The 25617-nt window shown below is 45.0% G+C and overlaps 1 protein-coding gene across 4 annotated transcripts in view; it reads right to left on the reverse strand.

Moving 5' to 3' along the window:
• Positions 1-294: 294 nt before the first annotated feature.
• rab36 (RAB36, member RAS oncogene family) overlaps positions 295-25617 on the reverse strand; it is a 133539-nt gene continuing 108216 nt past the window's right edge. For 3 of the 4 annotated variants that reach the window (XM_068055361.1, XM_068055362.1, XM_068055363.1), the window contains exons 8-11: positions 24496-24577; positions 17340-17430; positions 8168-8287; positions 295-3061 (exon numbers count right to left, since the gene is read on the reverse strand). In XM_068055361.1, the coding sequence (XP_067911462.1) occupies positions 2997-3061; positions 8168-8287; positions 17340-17430; positions 24496-24577 (358 nt within the window). In that variant the 3' untranslated portion in view covers positions 295-2996. The remainder of the gene's footprint in view (positions 3062-8167; positions 8288-17339; positions 17431-24495; positions 24578-25617) is intronic. The other variant, XM_068055364.1, reaches the window with a different exon arrangement.

Consider the following 25617-nt stretch of genomic DNA (forward strand, 5'->3'; position numbering starts at 1 on the left):
ATGTTTTCAAGAAGGAGTTAGATATAGCTCTTGGGTTTAAAGGGATCAAAGCATATGGGGGAAAGCAGGAACAGATTACAGAGTTAGATGATCAGCCATGAGCATAATGAATGGCGGAGCAGGCTTGAAGGGCCGAATGACCTATTCTTGCTCCTATTTTCTATGTTTCTATGGTCCTTACATTAAAATCACACCCTCCCTCCCCCTACCGACTTCAAAAAAACCTTGTAGTTTAGAGATCAGAGTCAACACTTAGGGTGGAAATAACTCAAGCGCAAAGGGTTCCAGCAATGCTGAATTTAATTCAGATTCCTTTTTATTATAGCAGGTCAAAATAATGCTAAATTAAAAGAAAGAAATAATTTACATAAAACCAATTTGGATATAACAATAAATTCATAACTAGGCAAATTAAACATAATTCCAGTTATGCAATCAGCCTTGGAGAATCACAAGATGAAAATGGACAAGTCCAGCAGGTCACTGAACAGGTTTCAAGACAATTACACTTTATGGTACATGACTTGTGGCAGCAATTCAAGTTATTTTGTTATGGAATTACTCATTGAAAAAAAGGCCACTTTTTTGATTTCTGGTGAAGGAGAATGGGAGAAAACTATGCATTATTTTTATCACGATGCTGCGACATCCAAGTGAAGCTGCAACACTTTCATAAATTGATGGTGCAAGTTATCTGGTTTAATGAAATGTAAATCTTTAAAAAGAGAGACAAATACTTGTGTATCATCGATACTTTGAAGTAGGCTGGAACATTTGTAATTCCTGGTTACTCAGCTGTGTTTGGGGAGTAACACAACAGCATTACATTTCCAATTTATTTATTTAGAGATACAGCACTGAAACAGGCCCTTCGGCCCACCGAGTCTGTGCCAACCAACCAACTCATTTATACTAATCCTACATTAACCCCATATTCTCTACCACTTCCCCACCATTCTCCTACCACCTACCTACACTAGGGGCAATTTACAATGGCCAATTTACCTATCAACCTGCAAGTCTTTGGCTATGGGAGGAAACCAGAGCACCCGGCGGAAACCCACGCAGACACAGGGAGAACTTGCAAACTCCACACAGGCAGTACCCAGAACTGAACCCGGGTCGCTGGAGCTGCAAGGCTGCGGTGCTAACCACTGCGCCACTGTGCCGCCCTGTTCTCCTGTTCAGACATTGACAGGTTTGCTCTGCACTTATTTCAGATTTTGGGAACTGGCGGTTGTGTTTTTATCTCACAAGATGATCCGTTTTATTTGCATACAAGCATCCAAACCATCGCTGTTAAACATTCGAGTTCATTGTGCAAACAAAACATTTTTAATGGGAATTATGTAAAAATATAACTGGCCTGTAACACTAATGTATCTGTTCAAAGGCTACTTGTCAACTTAATACGATTGCCCATTATTAGCATTCAACATTGCCATATGATAAAATCATGGTCACTTTCCGTCATCCTATTTTTCATGTATTACTCATATATGAAACATGAGTGAAATTGATATGAACAGTAATTCGGTTTTAAAAGGCTGCAAGACAAGCATATTCTTATATTTTATTACACAAACTATCAAATTAAATTCCATGGCAGTTTGACATCTTTCACACCAAGGCAACATCCTCATCGTGCCCTAAAGATGATTCAGTGTTTCCACACAATCCTAAGTAACTTAAACCTCCTTTATCCAATTTTCTCCCCTCCTCTCCAAAAGGCAATGACCCTTGTTGGGTTTTGATAACAATGCCACTCAGTGCATTGTGGCACTTCAGCGAAGTAGCCATTCCTCATGAGTGAGCCTGATCGTGAGTGCTGGTGAGCTAGCCAACCACACTGGGTGGCACTCTCACCTGAACTTGATCCTCAAGCACTTGCATTTTCCCACCCTGCTCATGGGTTAGTAATTTGGAACATGGTTTATTTTTCCTTCCTTAGCCCACAACACTGATAATGTCTAACTACTACTCTGACATCAGCTAACTCAGTGCAGTTTGGGAATCAGTCAGTATAGCTTAATGCTGCAGTAGGCAGTACTTTTACCCACTCGACCGGAAGCGTCCGACCTTCAACCCTAGGCCCATGCACAGCCCCTAAACTCTGGCAATCCAGTTTTGTGGATGCAACGGTCAAGATTAGGATTCATAATTGAAGGGAAAATGGCATAAACCTGTGACTTGCGCAATAGTTAGAAACATCGACTGCTAACATGCTATATTCTCTTGTCGGTTGTAAACTCCAAGTTTATTTAGTACACATAACAGGACGTTCCTAAAACACTGACATTTGATAGACAACAGAAACTCCATGCCAGCGCTGGGCATTTAGAATTAGGTCTGATTGACAATTATTGCCCCATTACGAGGCCTACACCTCAGGTTGTTAATGTTCACTTGTCTTCACATCAAAAAATGTTAGTGATCCCTCCCCATCCTCAGAGTTCGATTTTTGGATCTTAATCATTAAAATAGTCTTGTTAATGATTAAAACAGTATGCTTACAAAGACTACACACAAAGATCTCAAGAACTTTAAGCTATTTAGCAAAATCATTACTCTTTCACAAAAGGGCCATTTCATTATAGGCATTAGGTCACACTGAAGTGGCCTTTGACACGAGGAGTATTAGCAACCAAATAACCCTTAGTCCAAATTAATAGATAACTGATTCTCAGTTTTGCCTTATACATCTTCATTAAATAGTTACATTTCTTCCTTTATCCTCAGAAGTTATCAATTACCTTTCTAAAAGGCTGACTTCAGCCCAGGATTCAATTTCTGCTTCAGAATCTTTATCTTGGTGTTCTGGAATTCCTAGCCATACCAGATTTTTCTATATATATCACATGCAATGCATGTCCAGAATCACTGGAACCCAACCTGACATCACACTGCAGTCAATGCATTGCTAAAATCCACAAACACCATGGTGTATAAACCACATGGAAGATTAGTTAATGTTATAAAAAGCTGGATATTGAATTTCAACAGCAGCCACTGGTGGAGCTTGTCCCGTCTGCTGAATGCTCAGCTGTAGTTCTATCCATGCCTGTGTTTTTGAGGGAAAAAAAATTGTCAATTTACAAGAAACATTTTATATTATTTTCTCTTCAATGTAAACTTAGGAATCATTATTGTATTTTTTCCTCTCTTTAGATCCATCTTCTCATTCTACACCATTTACTGCTGAGGTGGCCAGATTAACTATTCCCACTCCATTGAAATGCTTCTTATGAACTGTCCTCTAGGGGCTGTGTTAAGAGACAGGAAAGGGATTAGCTGTTTCATTAGTTTCTCCCCACACCGCACCATAACGTTACTACATTTGGTGTGTTTCAAAAAGAGACTAGTCTGCAATTTGTACCTTATGGACAGTGATGGCTGCAAACCCCAACCTTGCCACTTCAGGGCGGTGTCTGCCATTAAACCACAACCTTTGGTGAAATTTGGTAACTCAAAGAATCTCTGCAGATTTATAATTGAACTCGATTATATGCCAAACCACAAGTAAAATTAAAAGTCCAATAGAAATCCTCACTAGATTCGGAGAAGAATTTGAAAAGTCTGTTCAACCTAATGGTTAAAGGAAGTTATTTCAGATTGGGCCTTGAAACTACACTGTTGCATCAGGAGACCCACCATGGAATCACAATGCCCATATTTTATGGCATCAGCTCACGGGCCAGGTAAACTGAATCCCCCACATTGTCACTAGCATCAGTGTGTTTACAGATTCAATGGCCATCTCCCCCCAAATGCCACGTCACCTCCACTGATTGCCCATTAGAGATTGCACCAAAGAGGCTAATCTGATTGGCACCAAGGACCATTGGACATGCTTTTCCATTCATTTGAAATAAGCTTCATCAGTGACTCCCTCCCATTTGAATTTGGATAGCTTTTGAAAATGGGCCCCCTGGAAACTGGCCATGCATTGTTTCTAGTTACACTCCACCCACATAATGAGGTGTCAAATATGTTGATTATCATGAAGTCTCTGTATTTTTTTATCTTATAATCTAAAATGAAAAATTATGGGAACCAACATCAAGCATCCTTTACAACAAAGCTAGTGTACACACTACAAGGAGCTTGGGGGTTAGTTACCTAGATACCTCCCAAAGAGCCAAGCTGACATCCAAGAAGTCAATTATTCGGAGGTGCACTGAAATTTCCAATCTCACTTACACCAGTGATTATAAAAGAGGTCTTCACTGCTCCACATTGTTCTGATACCAAATGAATACATACAGGACTGTATCAGGGAACATGTATGCAAATTAACATTTTGCCTTTCTAAAACTAAACTGCCATAAGCTGTTGAACTCCCCTCTTCTTCCAGACATTGTTTTTATTTACAGATAGTACATTCACTAGCTGTTCAGAGTACTGCCTCAGTAAGGTTGTCAGCCATGGTAATGCAGGAAGGAGGGGGGGGGGCGGGGATATATATTTTTTATTCATTTATGGGAGCTGGACATCGCTTGCTAGGACAGCATTTATTGCCCATCCCCAATTGCCCTTGAGAAGGTGGTGGTGAGCTGCCTTCTTGAACCGCTCCTGTCCATGTGGGGTAGGCACACCCACAGTGCTGTTAGGAAGGGAGTTCCAGGATTTTGACCGGCGACAGTGAAGGAATGGCGATATAGTTCCAAGTCAGGATGGTGTGTGGCTTGGAGGGAAACTTGCAGGTGACGGTGTTCCCATGCAACTGCTGCCCTTGTCCTTCTAGGTGGCAGAGGTCGTGGCTTTGGAAGGTGCTGTCTAAGGAGCCTTGGTGCGTTGCTGCAGTGCATCTTGTAGATGGTACACACTGCTGTCACTGTGCATCGGTGGTGGTGGAAAGTGAATGTTTGCGGATGGGGTGCCAACCAAGCTGGATGTTTTGCCCTGGAAGGTGCCGAGCTTCTTGAGTGTTATTGGAGTTGCACCCATCCAGGTAAGTGGAGCGTATTCCATCACACTCCTGACTTGTGCCTTGTAGATGGTGGACAGGCTTTGGGGAGTCAGGAGGTGAGTTCTCACTGCAGGATTCCTAGTCTCTGACCTGCTCTTGTAGCCACTGTATTTATATGTACTCCACTGTACAAATTCTTGTCTAAAAGCTTAATCATATAACAGAACTTATGCGTGGATGCAGAAGATGTGGGCAGGGTTCTTAATGAGTCTTTTGTCTCTGTCTTCACAAAGGAGAGTGATGATGCAGACATTATACTAAAAGAGGAGTGTGAAATATTAGATAGAATAAGCATAATGAAAGAGGAAGTACTAGAGGGTCTGACATCCTTGAAAGTGGATAAATCGGCAGGGCCAGATGGATTGTATCTGAGGCTGTTAAAGGAAGCCAGGTAGGAAATAGCGGATGCTCTGACTATCATCTTCAAATCCTCATTAGATACCAGCGAGGTACCAGAGGATCGGAGGTCTGCAAACGTTGTACCATTGTTTAAAAAGTGTGCGAGGGACAGGCCAAATAATTATCGGCCAGTCAGCCTGATCTCAGTGGTGGGTAAATTATTAGAATCAATTCTGAGACACAGGATAAACTGGCACTTAGAAAGGCACGGATTAATCAGGGATAGTCAGCATGCATTTGTTAAGGGAAGGTCATGTCTTACTAACTTGATTGAATTTTTTGAGGAAGTAACAAGGAGGATTGATGAGAGTAGTGTAATGGATGTGGTCTACATGGATTTTAGTAAGGCATCTGACAAGGTCCCACATGGCAGACTGGTCAGAAAAATGAAAGCCCATCGGATACAGGGGAATGTAGCAAGTTGGATCCAAAATTGGTTCAGTGACAGGAAACAAAGGGTAGTGGTCATCGGATGTTTTGCGAATGGAAAGCAGTTTCCAATAGCATTTCACAGGGCTCAGTGTTGGGTCCCTTGCTGTTTGTGGTATATATTAACGATTTGGACTTAAATGTGGGAGGCATGATTAGGAAATTTGCAGATGACACAAAAATTGGCCGTGTAGACCATTGATAGTGAAGACTCCAGAATGACATCAATGGTTTGGTTGAGTGGGCGAAAAATGGCAAATGGAATTCAATCCGGAGAAGTGTGAGGTAATGCATTTGGCAACGGCAAACAAAGCAAGGGAATACACAAACTGGAGGATATTGATAGGGGTAGACGAAGTGAGAGACCTTGGAGTGCATGTCCACAGGTCCCTAAAGGTGGCAGGACAGGTAGATAGAGTGGTGAAGAAGGCATATGGAATGCTTTCCTTTATTGGCCGAGATATAGAATACTAATGTTGGAACTGTATAAAACGCTAGTTAGGCCACAGCTGGAGTACTGAATACAGTTCTGGTCATCACATTACAGGAAGAACATAATTGCTCTGGAGAGAGTACAGAGCGGAGTTACAAGAATGTTGCCAGGGCTTGAAAGTTGCAGCTATGAGGAAAGATTGGATTGGCTAGGATTGTTTTCCTATTGTTTGCCCATCCCCAATTGCCCTTGAGAAGCTGGTGGCGAGCCACCTTCTTGAACCACTGCAGTCCATGGTTTCCAGAGGAAAGTAGGACAGGAGGTGGGGATGGTTGGGAAGATGAAATTCTGAACTAAGAACTGTGGGTGGTGTCCAAAATGAAGGGAAGAGGAATATATATGTATGGTTTCAAGTGAGGCAGTGATAGACGGGAATCCTTAACAATTTGTCTTCCTAGCTAATGGCCAGAACTTTATAGGAACATAGGAAAATAGGAACAGGAGTAGGCCATTCAGCCCCTCGAGCCTGTCCCACCATTCAATGAGATCATGGCTGATCCGTGGCCTAACTCCATATACCTGCCTTTGGCCCATATCCCTTAATATCGTTGCTTAACAAAAATCTATCTATCTCAGATTTAAAATTAACAACTGTTCTAGCTTCAACTGCTGTTTGTGGGAGAGAGTTCCAAACCTCTACCACCCTTCATGTGAAGAAGTGCTTCCTAACATCTCTCCTGAATGGTCTGACCCTAATTTTTAGACTATGCCCCCTAGTTTTAGAATCTCCAACCTGTGGAAATAGTTTATCTTTATCTAGCCTGTCTTTTCCTGTTAATATCTTGAAGACTTTAATCAGATCACCCCTTAACCTTCTAAATTCTAGTGAGAAAAGGCCTAATTTGTGTAATCTCTCCTCGTAACTTAACCCCTGTAGTCCAGGTATCATTCTTGTAAACCTACGTTGCACTCCCTCCAAGGCCAATATATCCTAAGGTGTGCTGCCCAGAACTGCTCACAGTACTCCAAGTGGGGTCTAACCAGGGTTTTGTACAGCTGCAGCATAACCTCTGTCTTTATACTCCAATCCTCTAGATATAAAGGCTAGCATTCCATTAGCCTTTTTGATTATTTTCTGCACTTGCTCATGGCATTTGAAAGATCTATGCACCTAGACCCCCAAGTCTCTTTGGATATCCACTGTACTTAACCTCTTTCCATTTAGAACGTACCCTGCTCTATCCTTTTTTGGTCCAAAATGGATATTCTCACACTTGCCCGCATTGAAATCCATCTGCCACAGTTTAGTCCACTCACCTAGTCTGCAATATCTCTTTGCAATTTTATGCTACCATCTAGACTGTCAACAATGCCGCCTAACTTTGTATCATCAGCAAATTTGGATATATGACTTACTATGCCATCATCCAAGTCGTTAATGAATAATGTGAATAATTGAGGCCCCAATACAGATCCCTGTGGGACACGACTAGTCACATCCTGCCAATCGGAGTACTTACCCATTATCTCTATTCTCTGTCTCCTACCACTTAACCAACTTTCTAACCATGTCAATAATTTGCCCTCAACTCCATGGGCTTCTACCTTAGTTCACAGTCTCTTATGTGGGACTTTATCAAATGCCTTCTGGAAGTCCATATAAATAACATCCATAGACATTCCCCTGTCCACTACCTTAGTCACCTCTTCAAAAAATTCAGTGAGATTTGTCAGGCATGACCTTCCCGTCATGAATCCATGCTGGCTGTCCCTGATTAACGGAAATTTTTCTAGGTGTTCAGTCATCCTATCCTTGATTATAGACTCCAGCAACTTCCCCACCACAGATGTCAAACTTTCAATTTAGAACTTTTAGAAACAGAAACCTGAGAATACATTCATTGTGCAAAATTGCCCTTCACTCAATGAACACTTACGGATAGTGCTCCCCTCACCGATCTTCGCAGAGTGAAAGTCATTTTTTTCCAATTCTTTCAATAAAGTTGCTTCAAATGCCAGGGCTGCCACTCTGAAGAAGAATTCCCTCACATTTTCACCTGTGGGCAGAAAGTACTGCAACTTTAATTGCAATAAGATGTTCTTCCAATTTCATCTTAACCTCTTCCCTGCTTGGCTCAGGTTACACAATTCTCTGGTGAATCATAGAATTATACAGCACAGAAGGAGGTCGTTCATCCTGTTGTGCCTGTTCCAGTTCTTTGGTAGAGATTTCCAAATAGTGCCACTCCCCTGCTCTTTCCCTATAACCCTGCAAATTTTTTCCTTTCCAAGTATTTATCCAATTCGATTTTGAAAGTTATTATTCAATCTGCTTCAACTACCCTTTCAAACAGGCCATTGCAGATCATAATGACTCACTGTGCTAAAACAATTCTCCTCATCTCCCCTCTGTTTCTTTTGTCAATTACCTTAAATCTGCATCCTCTGGTTACTGAGCCTCCTGTCACTGGCACGTTTCTGCTTATTTACTCTCTCAAACCATTCACAGGGCTCCATTTTATAAGCTCGCCGCTGATCTCGGCACGAGCTTCAAAAATGGCGGCCCACTGGTGCGTGTTGCACGTCAAAGAGCCGCCGCACATTTAAATAGCTGGGGCAGGCTGCCTGACCCCCTTCACATGGAGGGGTGGACTGTCCATCCCCGGCAATAGCGTCAGCTGCCTGTGCACAGGTGCTGATGCCATTTTTAAAGGGCTGTCAGCCCTACTGGCTTATTTAAATATTTAAAGATAGATGGAATAAAATTAAATGAATAAATTTGTTTTGCCTCTCTCCCATTCTCCCAGTAACTATTAACTTAATTGTTTGTCCTACCACCCCCCAAACCACTTACCTTTACCATCTGACCTTCCCCCCACAAACTGCACAAAGTTTAAACTACAACCCTTCCCACCATCCCCTACACCCATGACTCCACCCCCCACTGCCCTGAAAACCTACCTCCTCCCCGCTCCCACCAGTGTTGCACCTCGTTTCCCCAGACAGGGATCTGAAGGTGCGAGAGTGCCGGCCGTTGGGCTGAAGATCATGGCGGGCCATCAAGAGGTGATGCTTGCTGGCATCGAGGTCTGTGGCGGGCCTCATCCAAGGCCATCTTCAGGGCTCAAGGACATCAAGGGCTCCTTAAAATCCAGCCCATAATTTTGAACATCTCCATCAAATCTCCCCTTAACCTTCTCTGCTCTAAGGAGAACAACACAGTTTCTTTAGTCTTTCCACATAACTAAAGTTTTTAATTCCTGGTACCATTCTAGTAAACCTCCTCGACACTGTCGCCAAGATATTGATATGGTTCCTACATTGTGGTGCCCAGAATTTAACAATACTCCAGCTGAGGCCTAACCAGTGATTTATAATGGTTTAGCACAACTTCCTTGTTTATGTACTCCATGGATGGAATTTAGTTTGTGGCAAAATGGTGGGACCTGTAATGGGTCGGGAACCTCAATGCTGCTGGAACGTGTTCTGCCGCGGCTTTTTAACTGGGCTACGGCTTTAGCTTCCCGCTGCCAGTTTCCAGACCAATCAGAAAGGGAGGATGGGATGACGTATCAAAACAGTCAAAGGAAGGATTTCTAATTAAAGGGACCTTGGCATGGGTCAGAAAGGCTCAACTGGACATGGATTCCTGAGGTTGCAGCAATCACAGGAATGGAGAGGAGACCTGGGTAGGCTGGCCCAACGCCAGTCTCTTGCTCTTACCTAGAGGTCCTGCTGTGGGAGCTGAGGGACTGCTGTGAAGTGATCTCTCCCAAAGACAGAAGGACGAGGCCAGTCTCTCAAAACAAGCAGGCATGAATGAAAGAGACCAAGGAAGTCAGCAACAGCAGTGTGATCTCTTCAATCTGGAGACAGCACACCAGGAGGATCAAAGATCTCAGGAGGGTGGGAAAGGTGAGTAGTATAACACTTTCAGGTGCCAAGCTCCACACTTTGACTTTTTCAGCATTCTCCTGCACAGCATGCCTCAGACCAATACACCTTGCAACCGCACTCATTCATCTCTCTCTGGGCACACCTCATATTCCCATCTGGGCAGCCAAACCTCACACTCATACTACTACCCTTTTATACCCATGCCTCACAATCATGATCCACATATGTTGTGCTTCCCTCCTCTCCATCCAAGACTTTTGTAACACTCATAACTCTCTTCTTTCTTGTCATGCAGGAAAGAGAGCGCACAAATTTGGGAAAAGGCAGGGACCTGGGTGAGATTGGGAGGAGGGGGCGGTGGGGTGGCCCTCCAGTGACAGCTACCTTGACGGCCACTGGCAATGCATGCTCACCTGGTCCACTGGGAAGGCAGCCTTCCACCATGAGGCTGCAGATATCAGCAATGGCCCTGCCATCCACCCTGAGCCTCCTGAGGCACAGGTGCTCACGCTTGTTGAGAAAGCTGATCCTCTGCCTGTAGACTATGTTGGGGGTCTTGCCTCCTTGGACCTCTCTGGCCTGTGGAGAGGCATGTGACTGAGGAGAAAACTGCTGCTGCTGCTGCTGTTAATGTTGATATTGCTCCACCTCTTGTTCCTTATCAGAGGTTCAAGGAGGAGCTGCATAAGCTGCTACCATGCCATGGTGAAGGCGGACAGCAGTGAGTGGAGTGCGAGACAGGTGAACTGATTTCCAAGAATTTGGCAATCATTTGTCAAGCAGTGAAAGCACTGTCTCAGAAGAAGTGCTGTGAGCACCAGCCTCTCATCTGGGCATGGCTAGAGCTCTTCAGTTTTACTGATCAAAGCTTACCCAGCTTGTCAGTTTCACTGAAAAAGCATTTATGGCTGTGCACGGTTGAGTTGCTGACAGCTTGGGAAATAGGTGAGCTGGCTGTTAAAGCCACAATGGTTGGTTAAAACAGCAGTTAATGATCTATTATAAGGTGTTGTCAAAGGAGGCTTGGTGAGTTGCAGCAGTGCATCTTGCAGATGGTACACACTGCTGCCACTATGCGCTGGTGGTGGAGGGCATGCCGATTAAGCGGGCTGCTTTGGCCTGGATGCTGTAGAGCTTCTTGAGTGTTGTTGGAGCTGCACTCATCCAGGCAAGTATTCCATCACACTCCTGACATGAGCCTTGTAGATGGTGGACAGGCTTTGGGGCGATAGGAGGGGAGTTACTCGCCACGGGATTCCAAGCCTCTGACCTGGTCCTCTGGCCATATGGCTGGTCCGTTTAAGTTTCTGGTTAATGGTAACCCAAGGATGTTGATGGTGGGTAATGCCACTAAATGTCGAGGGGAGATGGTTAACTCCGCTCTTGTTGGAGATGGTCATTGCCTGGCATTTATATGCCACTTATCAGCCCAAGCCTGAATGTTGTCCAGGCCTTGCTGCATGTGGGCATGGACTACTTCAATATCCGAGGAGTTGCGAATGGTACTGAACATTGTGCAATCATCAGTGAACATCCCCACTCTGGCCTTACGATGGAGGGATGGTCATTGCTGCCCACGAGGGTGGTGGAAGCGGAGACAATCAATGATTTCAAAAGGAAATTGGATGGAGACTTGAAGGAAATAAACTTTCAGGGCTACGAGGAGCAAGCGGGAGAGTGGGATTGACTGGATTGCTCTGGGGAGAGCTGGCATGGACTCAAGGAGCCGAGTGGCCTCCTTCTATACTGTATATGATGCTATGGGTCGAATTTTACAGGCCCCCCGACGTTAGGGGTTGTGGCAGGGGGGCCAGAAAATGCCTCCGGCAGAGGCCTGCCAAGGGCCTCGATGCCGGGAAGGCCCAGCCCGATATTGCACTGGTGGCCCCTCTGTTGCTCAGCGACGGGAGACAAATTTAAATTTGTCTCCCGCCATCTATCCTGGTGAGATATTGGTGCAGGTGGCCAGCACTCCTGCGCCTTCGGATCCCCGATCGGGGCACTGAGGCGGAACACTGGTGGAGAGGGCAGGGAACAGGTAAGTTTTTTCAGTGCGGGTTGGGGGCGGTAGGGAATGGGGTCACATTGGTGTAGGGGATGGTGGGAAGTGGTAAAGTGTAAAGTTGATGCACTTTGTGGGGGAAGGTCAGGTGCACAAGTTAAGTGTTTTGGGGGGGAGGGGGGAAGAGGGCAAGTACTTAATTCTATGGTTATTGGGGGCGGATGAGAGGGGGCAGGAGCAATTAATTTAATTTTTAAAAATCACTTCTTTAAATAAATAAATTTAACAATATGGCTCGAAGCCCTTCAAAAATGGCGTCAGCGCCTGCGCAAAGGCAGCTGACGCCATTGCTGGGGACGCAACACCCGCCCCCTCCACATCAAGGTAATGTTTAAATGAGCCACTGCGCTTGATATCGTGGTGGCTCCGCGACATGTGGCCCACACGGGCGAACCGCTATTGTTTTCGTCCACCACCGATTATGGCAGCAAAAGCATAAACTCCAGCCCTATGAGTCTATGATGAAGCAGCTGAAGATGGTTGGGCCTAGGACACAACCCTAAGGAATTCCTGCAGTGATATCCTGGGGCTCAGATGATTGACCTCCAACAACCACAACCATCTTCCTTTGCACTAGGCATGACTCAAGCCAATGCAACGTTTTCCCTCTAATTACCATTGATTTCAATTTTGCCAGTGCTCCTTGATGCCACATTCAGTCAAATGCTGCCTTGATGTCAAGGGCAGTCACTCTCATCTCACCACTGCAACTCAGATCTTTTGTCCATGCTTGAACCAAGGCTGTAAGGAGGTCCCGAAACCCAAACTGAGCATCAATAGTACTGTCAACAACACCTTCCACCACTTTGCTAGTGATTGAGAGTGGACTGATGGAACAGTAATTGACCAGATTGGATTTGTCCTGCTTTTTGTGTACAGGACATTCCTGGGCAATTTTCCACATTTTTGGGTAGATGCCAGTGTTGTAGCTGTACTGGAACAGCTTGGCTAGGGGTGCGGCAATTTCTGGAGCACAAGTCTTCAGTACTATTGCCGAAATTTGTCAGGACCCATAGCCTTTGCTGTATCCAGTGCCTTCAGCAATTTCTTGCTATCATGTGAAGTGAAGTGAATCGGCTGAAGTCTGGTTTCTGTGATGCTGGGGACCTCAGGAGGAGGCCAAGATGGATCATCCACTTAGCACTTTTGTCTGAAGATGATTGGAGATGCTTCAGCCTTGTTTTTTGCACTAACAGAATATGCTGGGCCATGAGATTACAGATTGTTTTGAATACAATTCTGCTGCTGCTGATGGCCGACAGCACCACATGATGCAGTTTTAAAAGCCTAAGGAGGGTCCATCGCCTTCCCGTCGCACCGGAATTCAGTCGGAGGGCAGGACAGACCGAAGACGGCCTTCACACTCAGAGACCAACCACCAACTGAGGCACTTAAGAGGACTATTATCAGCCACTTAGGGGCCTCTTTCCACCACCTCTGTAATTACACCAACAGCGGGATGGGGGCGGTGGTGGGAGCCTCTGCCACCCAGGGAGGTCGCCCAGTAAAATGAGGCAACCTCCCTGTGAGCGTAGGGAGTACCCTCCTCTGTGGGCAATCTGTGGCCCAGGGAGGGCCCGCAGCAGAAAACCAACCACCTCCCTGAACCCCTCTACCCCTGCACACAACACCCACCTTCCTTCTGCCCCATCACTGGGGCCTGCCGGACTGGGGCCGGCGACCCCACCTCACTTACCTGGGGTCCAGTCTCTAGCACTGGGTCTGGGGCCAAGTCCTGGTGCAGTACTGGCAGTGGCCACCACTCCCAGTGGCGCTGCCTATATTACTGAGGTGGGATCCCCATTTTAAAGGGATGGGGATCCCAGCACTGGACCATTAATTGGCCTGGCGCTGTTGGATTGAGCCAGGGGAGCTGCAAAAGGCCGAGGCGGGGTTCCCACTGCCTTTAATTGGCCTGGTGCCGGGAGCCCTACCAGCTCCAATAAATCCTGCCCTTTGTATGCAATTCTTACACTAATTTAAAAACATATTTCATTGTTGACTTTCAGAGCCTTGAACCTATGTTTCATTTGAACAGGGCATGCTGAGAAATAGGTTCCCTTAGATGGGTGGGGTTATAGACAGATCTTTTGTTGATTCCATGGATAGCACACACACCCATGGTGGATTGTGAACTTGGTGTATATTCTTTGCGTGATAGTCAAATAAACATAAATTGTTTGGAGCCAAGTATTTTGATGAGATGTACATTGTGGGTACCCCACAACACAAACGTAATGTGATCAAACCTGAAACCAAGTTCAAGCCTTCTAAAGAGAGAAAATGATACAAAGCTGAGGTCCTTGAACTGGGCACCACCTCCCTCAGGACACAATATAAAGCTGTCATTTACAGCTGCCTAGCAGTGATTCTTACAATCTTGGGTTAGTAGACAATGCTCTGCTAAGTATAGCATATACCAGTCCTACAAACTAAATATTCCCGAGTTGTGTGGGTTGTTTTAGGAGCACTACGCAGACACAAATGTGGCATGATGCAGCATCCCTTTATCAGTATATGTATAGTTAGCACTCAGAGTTCTGGGTAAAGCCAGAGTACCCAATTATGTGTGAGCAACATTGGCATGAGAGGGCAAAATTATTCCAATACTCTATTGGCCGACCTCCCTTCATGCTGTCTGTATCCTAATCCACACCAAGACCCCTTCACCCATCACCCCTGTCCTCGCTACATTTGTTCCTGGTCCGGCAACACTTCAGATTTAAAACACTGATCTTCATTTTCAAACCTCTCCATGGCCTTGCTCCTCCCCATCTCTATAACGTCCGCCAACCGTACAATACTCTGAGATCTCTGCGCTCCTCCAATTCTGGCCTACTATGCATCCTTGATTTCCAACACTCCACCATTAGTGACCATGCCTTAGGCCCTAAACTCTGGAATTTCCTCCATAAATATCTCTGCCTCTCTAACTCCTCCTTTAAGATGTTCATTAATACCAACCTTTTTAACCAAGTATTTGATCGTCTGCCCTAATATCTCAAATTGGCTCGGTGTGAAATTTTGTTTGAGAATGCTCCTGTGAAGCATCTTGGGAGGTTTTATTATATTAAAGGTGCTACATAAATGCAAGTTGTTGTTATCCAGTGGACATTAGATATAATGGGCGGCACAGTGGCGCAGTGCTGAGCACCACAGCCTCACAGCTCCAGGGACCCGGGTTCAATTCTGGGTACTGCTTGTGTGGAGTTTGCAAGTTCTCCCTGTGTCTGCGTGGGTTTTCTCCGGGTGCTCCGGTTTCCTCCCACAAGCCAAAAGACTTGCAGGTTGGTAGGTAAATTGGCCATTATAAATTGTCCCTAGTATAGGTAGGTGGTAGGGAAATATAGGGACAGGTGGGGATGTGGTAGAAATATGGGATTAGTGTAGGATTAGTATAAATGGGTGGTTAATGGTCGGCACAGACTCGGTGGGCCGAATGGCCTGTTTCAGTGCTGTATCTCTAAACTAAACTAAAAACTAAACTAAGCAGCAGGATAATATATTGGAGAATGCTTGGATTTAGATATTGTTTTGAGTGTGCTTTCTTGACAATATATTACTGGAAACCTCTGATGAGTAAATACAGAGTTAATAAACAGACAGACATATACACAAACACCTGCAAACAGAGGTAGTTCAAAAAGTCAAGGTGCATTTTTTTTTCTTTGAACAACAAACCAGTTAACCAGGAAAACAGGGTCCCAATACACTGAAATAATGAGACAAAATAATATGTAATGGAGAAGCCGAGCACACTCACAGCAGTAGCAGAATGACAGAGTGTTACTGGCAGAAACCCAGCATCAGCACGGACTAAACCATTCCATCATGCATGCTGAATGACTTGAAAAGCACATGGCTTATAACACACCAGGGAAGAAAATGTTTGCTGACACAATACTCCACTGGGGAGCAAATTACCCAATTACTGAGAACTGGTCATGTAATTTGCGAATTAATTTAATTTCAAAATGGGCACGTTACATTTTCCACCCATACGTCTGCTCAAATTACACACTGTAAATAGGAATTTATTTCCTTGAAAAATTTTTATGCAGGCAAAATGCCAACAAATAATTTCTTCTAGTCACTTATGCAAATGAAAGACTGGATGAGCACTGCCCTTGAGATTATAAATCAGGAGAAGCTGGAATTATATAATGTGTTGAAAGTGGGACTGCAGGACTACATTTGGGAAGGGATGATGGAGACCTTCAGAGTCCAGGACTGAAGGATGGAGTTGTGAGGGGGGGGGGGCAGTGGGGGAGGGCTGCAAGGAATGGTCTGCTATATATCTGTTCAGCATCCACACCCCCCACCCCACCACTACCTGGATGGCCATGGTTCAAGACACCAGCCTGTAGATGGGTGGAACAAAGCACATGGTCTTGAAATCTTCTCACAGGCTCTCTCGTCTCCTCCACCAGAAGACTGGTGAAACCCTCAGAGAAATGGCATAAACAACTGTTTTCTGTGGGAGTTCTACTGGGGTACTGCTGAAGTAATGGTGAGAGACCAGGAGAACCCCAATGGAATTTCAGGGGCCTTGTGGTTTTCTTTGGGAACAGGAAATTAATTAATTTACCATCATGTGGCCCTGAAGGCTGAAGCCTACTTTCAGGCAGTTGCAAATTTTCCCAAGTACATGCTAACAGTGGGAGACCCGTCAACCAGCAGTGTGCCCTTGGAAACTTATGCCCTCTGTGTGTAAATGGATTTGCAATCAGTCTTCGTTACTTGACTGTACATCTTACTCCTAACATTTTCCTTGTGTATATGCACTGCAAACCTTTGAGATCTCTGTTCTCCTCCAAGTCTGGCCTCTTACACATCCCCAATTTTAACTGCTCCACCACAGGTGGAAATGCCTTCAGCTGCCTTGGCCCAAAGGCCCAATTCCCTCCATAAATCTCTCCCCCTTCTCCTTTAAGATCCTCCTTAAAACCTACCTTTTTGACCAAGTTTTTGGTCGCCTGCTCTGATATCTCCTTCTGTGGCTCGGTGCCCAAAATGCTTTTATTATATTCTTGTTAAGAACTTTGGGATGTTTTGCTATGTATATAAATGCAAGTTGTTTGTATGCGTGCAGGCGCGTGCGGTTCTGCAGTGCACAGGTACAGCTGCTAATTTTTTTCCCAAACACTCACCTGTTTTAGAAGACACAGCCCAATACTCTGCTTGCATCTCAGTGGCTATTTTAATAGCATCAGCTTCTGTTCTCTCATATTCAGCCTGTGACTGGTAGATAAACACACATAAAAGCACATGGTATTAGTAGACAGGAACAAACACAGAATCATAGAAACAAAGTGGTCGTTTTGCCCACTTGGTCAGTGCTGATACTTGCTCTTCACCTGGAGTGATCTGGCGCTCTCCCATGTGCTTGTTCCCTTCCTGTACCACTTTATATTCTTACTTTTCAAAAGCTTTTCCACCTGCCTTTTAAATTATGTTATAGTCTCTGGATCAATAGCCACTTATGATAAAGCAATCCATGATCTGTTAGCTTTCCTGACTGCTGGGAAATGTGCACAAATTCTTCTTGCAGTCTTATGTTTTCTAAAAAGCATTTGTCGTCATGTGATAAATTTGACTACGATACTTGGTGTAAAATGTTGCTTCTTATATGGAATTAGAAGCAAATCTCACTTCAACCTCTTCAGCATTCCTACTCAATCCAGAAACACCTAAAACTGCAAAAGGGAGGCATTTTTTACATGAGTAGAGAATATAAAAAGTACAATTTTCTTTCGATTCTTAACACAGTGAACTCCCAAAGGAGCAATTCAAATTTCATCAGAGGAAACGCTGGGGCAAGAAACAGTGGCAGTCGTAGAAACATCGAAAATTTACGACACAGAAGGAGGCCATGTGGCCCATCAAATCTGTGCCAGTCGGATGAAGAGCTAACCAGCCTAATCCCGTTTTTCTGCACTCGGTCCGTAGCCCTGTAGGATGTCTACTTGAAGAACCATGACCAAGTACTTTTTAAATGTGGAGAGAGTTTCTGCCCCTACCACCCTTTCAGGCAGTGAGTTCCAGGTCCCAACCACCCTCTGGGTGAAAAAATGTTTCCTCATCTCCTCTCTAATCCTTCTACCAATTTCCTTAAATCTACGCCCCCTGGTTTTTGACCCCTCAGCTGGTTGCCCTTATTTACTGTATCTAGGTCTCTTGTAATTTTATACACTTCAATTAAGTCAATCCTCAGTCTCCTCTGTTCCAAGGAAAGCAACCCCAGCTTATCCATCTTTCCTCATAACTAAAGTTTTCCAGTCCTGGCAACATCTTCATAAATCTCCTCTGTACCCTCTCCAGTGTAATCACATCTTTCCTGTAATGCAGTGACCAGAGATGTACGCAGTACTCAAGCTGTGGCCTAACCAGTGTTTTATACAGTTCTAGCATAACCTCCCAGCTCTTATATTCTTTGTCTCAGCTAATAAAGAAAAGCATGCCATATGCCTCTTAACCACCATATTGTTCTGCCCTGCTACCTTTAAGGATCTGTGGACATACATTCCAAGGTCCCTCTGTTCCTCCACACAACTCAATATCCTCCCATTTATTATGTATTCCCTTGCCTTGGGGTTGCACTTCCCCAAATGCATTAACTCACACTTCTCTGGATTGAATTCCCTTTTCTAGTTTTCTGCTGAAATGACCAGATCATCTATATCTTCCTGCAGTTTAAAGCTTTCCCCCTCATTGTCAACCACACAGCCAATTTTAGTATTATCTGCAAACTACTTTATCATGCCCCGTACACTTGAGTCTAAATCATTAATATAAACTTCAAAGAACAAGGAACCGAGTACTGAGTCCTGCTGAACCCCACTGTAACAGCCTTCCAGTTGCAAGAACACTCGTCAATCATTACCCTTTGCTTCCTGCCCACTAAATCAATTTTTGATCCAATTTGCCACTTTTCCTTGGATCCTAAAGGGCTTTTACTTTTTTGACCATCCTGCCATGTGGGACCTTGTCAAATGCCTTGCTAAAATCCATCCAGACCACATCCACTGCACTGCCCTCATTAACACTACTTGTCACCTCCTCAAAAAACTCAATCAAGTTGGTCAGACATGACATTCCCTTAACAAATCCATGCTGACTTTCCTGGATTAATCTATGCCTTTCTGAATGAAGGTTTATACTGTCCCTTAGAATTGATTCCAACAATTTGCCCACAACCGAAGTTAAGCTAACTGGTCTATAATTACTCAGATTATCCCTTCCACCCTTTTTAACCAATGGTATAATGTTGGCAGTCCTCCAATCCTCTGACACCACTCCTGCAGTCAGGAGGATTGAAATATGATGGTCACAGCCTCTGTAATTTCCTCCCTTGCTTATTTTAACAACCTGGGATATATTTCATCCAGGCCTGGCATTTTATCTACTTTCAAAGACATCAAATCCTTCAATACTTCCTCTCTTACAATGTTTATCCCATCCAATATTTCACACGCTTCTTCCTTTACTAGGAACTCAGCATCAGCCCCTCTTTTGTGAAGACAGCTGCAAATCCTAGGGCCTAGGCACCTGAAGGCATGGCCACCAATAGATTTAGATTTAGAGATACAGCACTGAAACAGGCCCTTCGGCCCACCGAGTCTGTGCCGACCATTAACCACCCATTTATACCAATCCTACACGAATCCCATATTCCTACCACATCCTCACCTGTCCCTATATTCCCCTACCATCTACCTATACTAGGGGCAATTTATAATGGCCAATTTACCTATCAACCTGCAAGTCTTTCGGCTGTGGGAGGAAACCAGAGCACCCAGAGGAAACCCACGTAGACACAGGGAGAACTTGCAAACTCCACACAGGCAGTACCCAGAATTGAACCCGGGTCGCTTGAGTTGTGAGGCTGCGGTGCTCACCACTGCGCCGCCCCAAATGATGGGGCGATTAAAATTGGGGATGCTCAAGATGCCACAATTAGATAAGTGCAGATATCTTGGAGGGTTGTGGGGGAGGAGGAGGTCATGGTGATAGGGAGGGATGAGGCCACGGAGGATTTGAAAACAATGATGAGAATTTTAAAAGCAAGGCATTGCTTGTCTGGGAGCCAATGTAGGTCAGTGAGCACAGGGGTGATAGGTGAACAAAACTTGATGAGAGTTAGGACAGGGACAGCAGAGTTTTGGATGACCTCAAGTTTACGGAGGGTAGAATGTGGTAGGCCAGCCAGGAGTGTGTCAGAATAGTCAAGTCTAAATGTAACTAAGGCATGAATGAGGGTGTCAGCAGCAGATGAGTTGAGACGGGATGGAGTCAGGCGATGTTACAGGAGTGGAAATAGGTGGTCTTAGTGATGCGCGAATATGAAGTTGGAAGTTCATCTTGGGGTCAAATATGATAACCAGATTGTGAACAGACTGGTTTAGTCTCAGACAGTTGCCAGGGAGAGGGATGGAGTCGGTAGCTAGGGAATGGAGTTTGAAGTGGGAACTGAAAACAACTTGATACAAATGTTAAAATGGATAGAAGAACTGAATGATTGAGTGAATACAATTATTTAGCAAAATTATTATTCATTTAACAGTTTTCCTCTATTTGTCCATCATTCAGGAATTCTTATTGGCAGCCCAGTGCAGCATGATTTCTGTGAATTTTGCTTTGAAATTCAACATTGCAAAAGTTCTTTTGTTGTTGAAGTTATACTGATGATATTTAAGAGGGAGTTAATTAATTGTGAAATAGCACTGGATTACGCCATAATGATAAATTTTACCTGCACTACAGGAATTCAGATTAACCAGCTATGGGTCTCAAAAGCCCAAAAATAGCTCATTATGTTTAGTGCTGCGTTAAATACACTAGCAATAAAAAAATTGACCTAAAAACAAACATTCTGTACATTAAAAAGAGATGTTTTTCATACAAATTATATGGCATGCATAAGCCCATGAAAGACCAGTTGGGCGGGATTTACATTCCAGGGTCAGGACCCTGATGTCGTGGTCACTTCCAGGTTCTGACTCTGCATTGTGTTGGCAACGCATACGCATTGCGATTATGAAACGCAAAGGAGGTAATTGGCCTGGAGTCACATGCACTGCCCAATTAGTGGCGGCTGCGGCTGACACGGGAAAGAGGTGGGACGTAGACAGTGGCAGGCCCGATTTAAAGGGCAGGCAGCAGCTATTGCTGAGATTACCATTCACCCAAGAGATGGAGCAAGGTGAAAAGCAAAGGGCATGGAGAAACGAGGCCCTCCATGCCAGGGCAGCACACCAGTTTTCCAATGCCTCACTGGAGGTGCTGCTGGAGGTGGTGACTGAGAGAAGAAACATCCTACTCCCTGCCAGTAGCAACACAAAGTCTGCAAGGCTCACCAAGAGGCCATGGTTGGAGGTGGCTCATGAGATCAACAGCACAGGAGTGGTAAGGAGGAACTGGTGGCAGTGCCAGAAGCATTTCAATGACTTTCTCAGGTGTGGAAAGGTGAGTCCAAAGATAGACCCAGATGGCATACCTCCTGATTACCAGTCACCAGAGTGGAAAAGAGAGGGGCATCCTGAGGGCGCATCGAGGTTTCCTGACCATGCGAGAGATGTGTGCTCAGTAGCCCTGATGACACATAACCATTGGTCAGAAACCTGGTGCTGTTGGACACAAGGCTGGAGTGCAGACTGCAGCAGTGTGTATGATTGAAAAGCTGCGAGTGGTGAGGAGGAAAGGCATTGTCCTAACTGCATCTTTTTTCACCTTGCAGGCCGAAAGGGAGCTGAATGCCAGCGAGAATGAGGGGGCACACCTGGACAGTGGCTGCCACTGAAAATGTCACTGGCACACTTTGAGGAGCTGGCCCTTGACCTGGCTACAGTATCAAGCCAGGGAAAGAGAAATGGGGATCTGCTGTAGAGAGGGTGAAAACATTTCAACATCTCCAGGTTTAGGAGATACATAGCAAGGCTCACTGTAACAATGATCTGTCAATGTCTAAGTTGTTATTTCATTGTTTTTAGCAATGTGAGCATCTGTTGACTGTCCCGATCTCTCATAACCATCTTCTCTTATGTCTCACAGGGCCAGCTGCAGAGGGGGAGAAGGCCAGACAAAGAAAACAGGTTCCCAAGGAGTCAGAGGAGGACAACACTATGGAGCCTGCACCATCACATGTTTCCTGCTGACCTTCTACCAGTGCAGATACTCACACCTCGGTGGGTCCTTGTGCGATATTAGAGAGGGTGGTACAGGGTGAAGCGCATCACACTTCAAAGCTGGATGATTCAGGGGGAGGCAGATTTGGCTGCAGCCAGTCCCTCTCGGAGATGATTTACAAGCACAGCCCAGCTCAGCAGGACAGAGATGCAGCACCTAGGAAGTCACAAAACAGAAAGCTCACCTGGAGATTCAGCATGCAATGTGTGCCCACATTTGAGAGTTACCTGAGGCACTGCAAAGTCATGGGATGAAAATGGTAGAATCCATTCATCTTATGTGCGCCACAATATCTCAGTGCTTTGAGCGCATGAGCTCCTCCATTAAGAGAGTGGTCAACTTCATGGAGAGCCATATGTGGCAGCACTCAGAATGGATGCAGGAACAGCACACTGACATGCACGAAAGGCATGTCACAGTCAGGAACATTGACAGGTTGGTGGCACAAATAGTGCAATGACGCATGGAGTTGATGGCACCTGCGGCCAGTTGGTGGGGCCTCCAGTGATCAAGGGTGCCATGAAAGGGCTGAGGAGGCAATGAGGGGGCCACTCCTCACAGGCAATGTCATCTTCATCCGCCCCCATGGCCCCTCTGACAGATGAAGTGTCTGCGAAGTCACACCCTGTGACAGAGGCTGCCCCCACAGCACTGCCAGTGCAACAGCCTGTACCTCCACGCTGAGGCCGACCACCACAGGCATATGATGCCCGGACAGGCACTAGTGAGCAGTCTGCCTGCACCTTATCCTCAGCCACAGGAGGAGCACCAATTGGAGTGGCTATGAGCACAGGCCACCGTGTTGGTAATGACACTGTGGGTCAATTAGGTGTTCCCAATGTAAATAATAGTGAAATGTGAAGTGATGAAGCACTGGGAAAGTTGTGGCGCTGAGGCTGACTCGGGTGTTTCCATTTCATGTTGGCGAAACGCAAGAGAAAGGGAAGTGAGGATTGGCAGGGTGATTGAGTGTGCTGGTGAAGATTGTGTAAGGTGAAGAGTCTGGAGCCTTCCTGCCCCTCCTTCCTCACCCCTTTGCCCCCATTGACCAGGGGTCTGCCTCTGCTCCAGTAGATGCTGCTAGTCATCGCTGGTTGGAACCAGCTCGGAGAAGCCTGATTCCATTTCCTCTAATGCCCTTCCGTCGTTGGCAATGGAACATGGGGTTTTCCTGATTCCACCCACCACCCCCCCCCCCCGCCCATCCCCGTCATGAACCTGTGAGACCCGTTGGCAGATTGACCCGTTTCTCCCCGCCAACCCCCAGGTCCCTTCAAAATGCCACTGTCAAGAGATGTGAAAGATAATTCTTTTCACTGAGCACAACTAGTTGCCTATGAATGAGGGCTTTGCATAAGCCTTCCCTCTTCAATCCTGCCTCTTGCTTCTGTCCCACCATTCCAGCTCGCTCTGTCACTGCCTTCTCTTCAATGTTGTGGCTCTGACGGTGCGTCGAATCCATACCTTAGAAACAAAATTCAAAACTAGCCCTTCAGTGAGCAGACAACAAGCTGTTGTGTGCTTCAGTGGCCATCTGCATAAAGCAGGCAGGTTGCCTCTTCCTGCTCCCAACTCTACCATTTGAACTCGGAGTGTGCCGGTTTCACCTCTGGAAACTGGCATGCTGGATCCAGGGGTGGGTTTAAGCGACTGTCTGCCCTCTTGATTTTTGCATGGCAAGGTACTGACAGTCAAACATCCAAACAGCACAGTGCCCCTTACAGAGTATCTGGGACCTTTATGATAAAGGCAAGCAACTGTGTATCTCCTTAATCAATTAGACTGAAGAATAATTGATAATCAGTGGAAAAATCTGAACCAGAAAGTGTCAGTTAGAATAATGAATTCAATTGTCATTTCAGATTCAGAAAGCAAAATAAAGAGAGGGAAAGAAAGGTTGTTTAAGAGACAAAAAAGATACATTTTTAAAAAATCTCCAACAATAATTAAAAGCTGAAGCTTAAGAGCACTCATAGCACCCAGAAAACGGGCACTACCAAGCACAATTTCACCCCCAAGGCATCATAACCACATTTTCAACAGATTTATTAAGGGAAGAATGCCAGGTTCTCATCAGACATCAGGTCACTCATACAAGTTACTACGGAAATAATTACTCACCAATAAGTCTTTTTTTGAGCCCACAAGAAATATGGAACTTAAACCCTGTTCATTTTCCTTCAGTGCATCCTCTAACCACTGCCTGCAGCAAGAAAGAATATTTTTGTCCTTGAGAAAATATCAAAGGGAGTAACCAAAATGATTGCAGGCATCAGGAATTTAAGTTATAAGGAAAGGTTCAGGAATTTGCGCATATTCTCATTGCAAAATGAAGGACTTTGAGGTGATCTAAATGACATTTTGAAGATAATGAAGGGCAGTAATGAAGTTATTCACTCTATCATGGACACACATTGAAAATAAGAGAGTTAGGAAAAAGTAGACAGAATTTTTGCCTGTTTAAGGCATGAAGGGGAAGAGACTGAAAGCATTGAAGTTTACATTTATATGGGTTCACAAGGCATTTCTTTTGTTTGTTGAAAACTCATATCAACACCAATTTGCATTAAAGTAGAAAAATGTCCCAAGGAAAAAAGAGCAGGTGCCAAACCATGGTGAATTAGGAGGTGATCAAAAGCTTGGCCGAAAAGATGGGTCAATGTGGATTAGCATGTTAGCTGGTTGTGTTTTACAAGGAGCTCACTGTAATTTTCTACTTTGTTTGAAACAATGATCTTTAGATTTCCATGTGGAAGATCCAGCTCTTAATTTGAATTTATTGAATTCATTTGAAAAGAGTTCAACAATGGTTTCCTCTTCTTCCTCCCTCCCCCTCCCCCCCACAAAAATCCACTAGGTGAGAACCTATCCTGCCAGACGAAACAAATCCCCTGAGGCGGGGAATCAAATTAGCATCAAGTCAACATAGGTTACTTGGGTTACCTTTGATTTATCGTCACTGTCGGTCGCCTGTTGTCAAAGCTCCTGTGACGGTTGTCAGTTTTAGGGCAGGGACATGAATTCTGGTGTTGTTTTTGGCAGGGTCTGTGGTCACCCTTTCATCGACCTCTTCTGTCCTGTGCCTGTGTCACAGCTGCAGATTGTGGACGCCATCGGGTAATTCAAGGATTAGCTCATATGCCATTTTGATGGCATTTCCTCCATGGAGGGTTCGAATGACCCACCTCCAGGGACTCCCCAGCCTAAAGTCAGTGGCTCTTAATCCACTTCTGGCATTCAGTG

The sequence above is a fragment of the Heterodontus francisci genome, chromosome 23, assembly GCF_036365525.1.
Source record: "Heterodontus francisci isolate sHetFra1 chromosome 23, sHetFra1.hap1, whole genome shotgun sequence".
NCBI lineage: Eukaryota > Metazoa > Chordata > Chondrichthyes > Heterodontiformes > Heterodontidae > Heterodontus > Heterodontus francisci.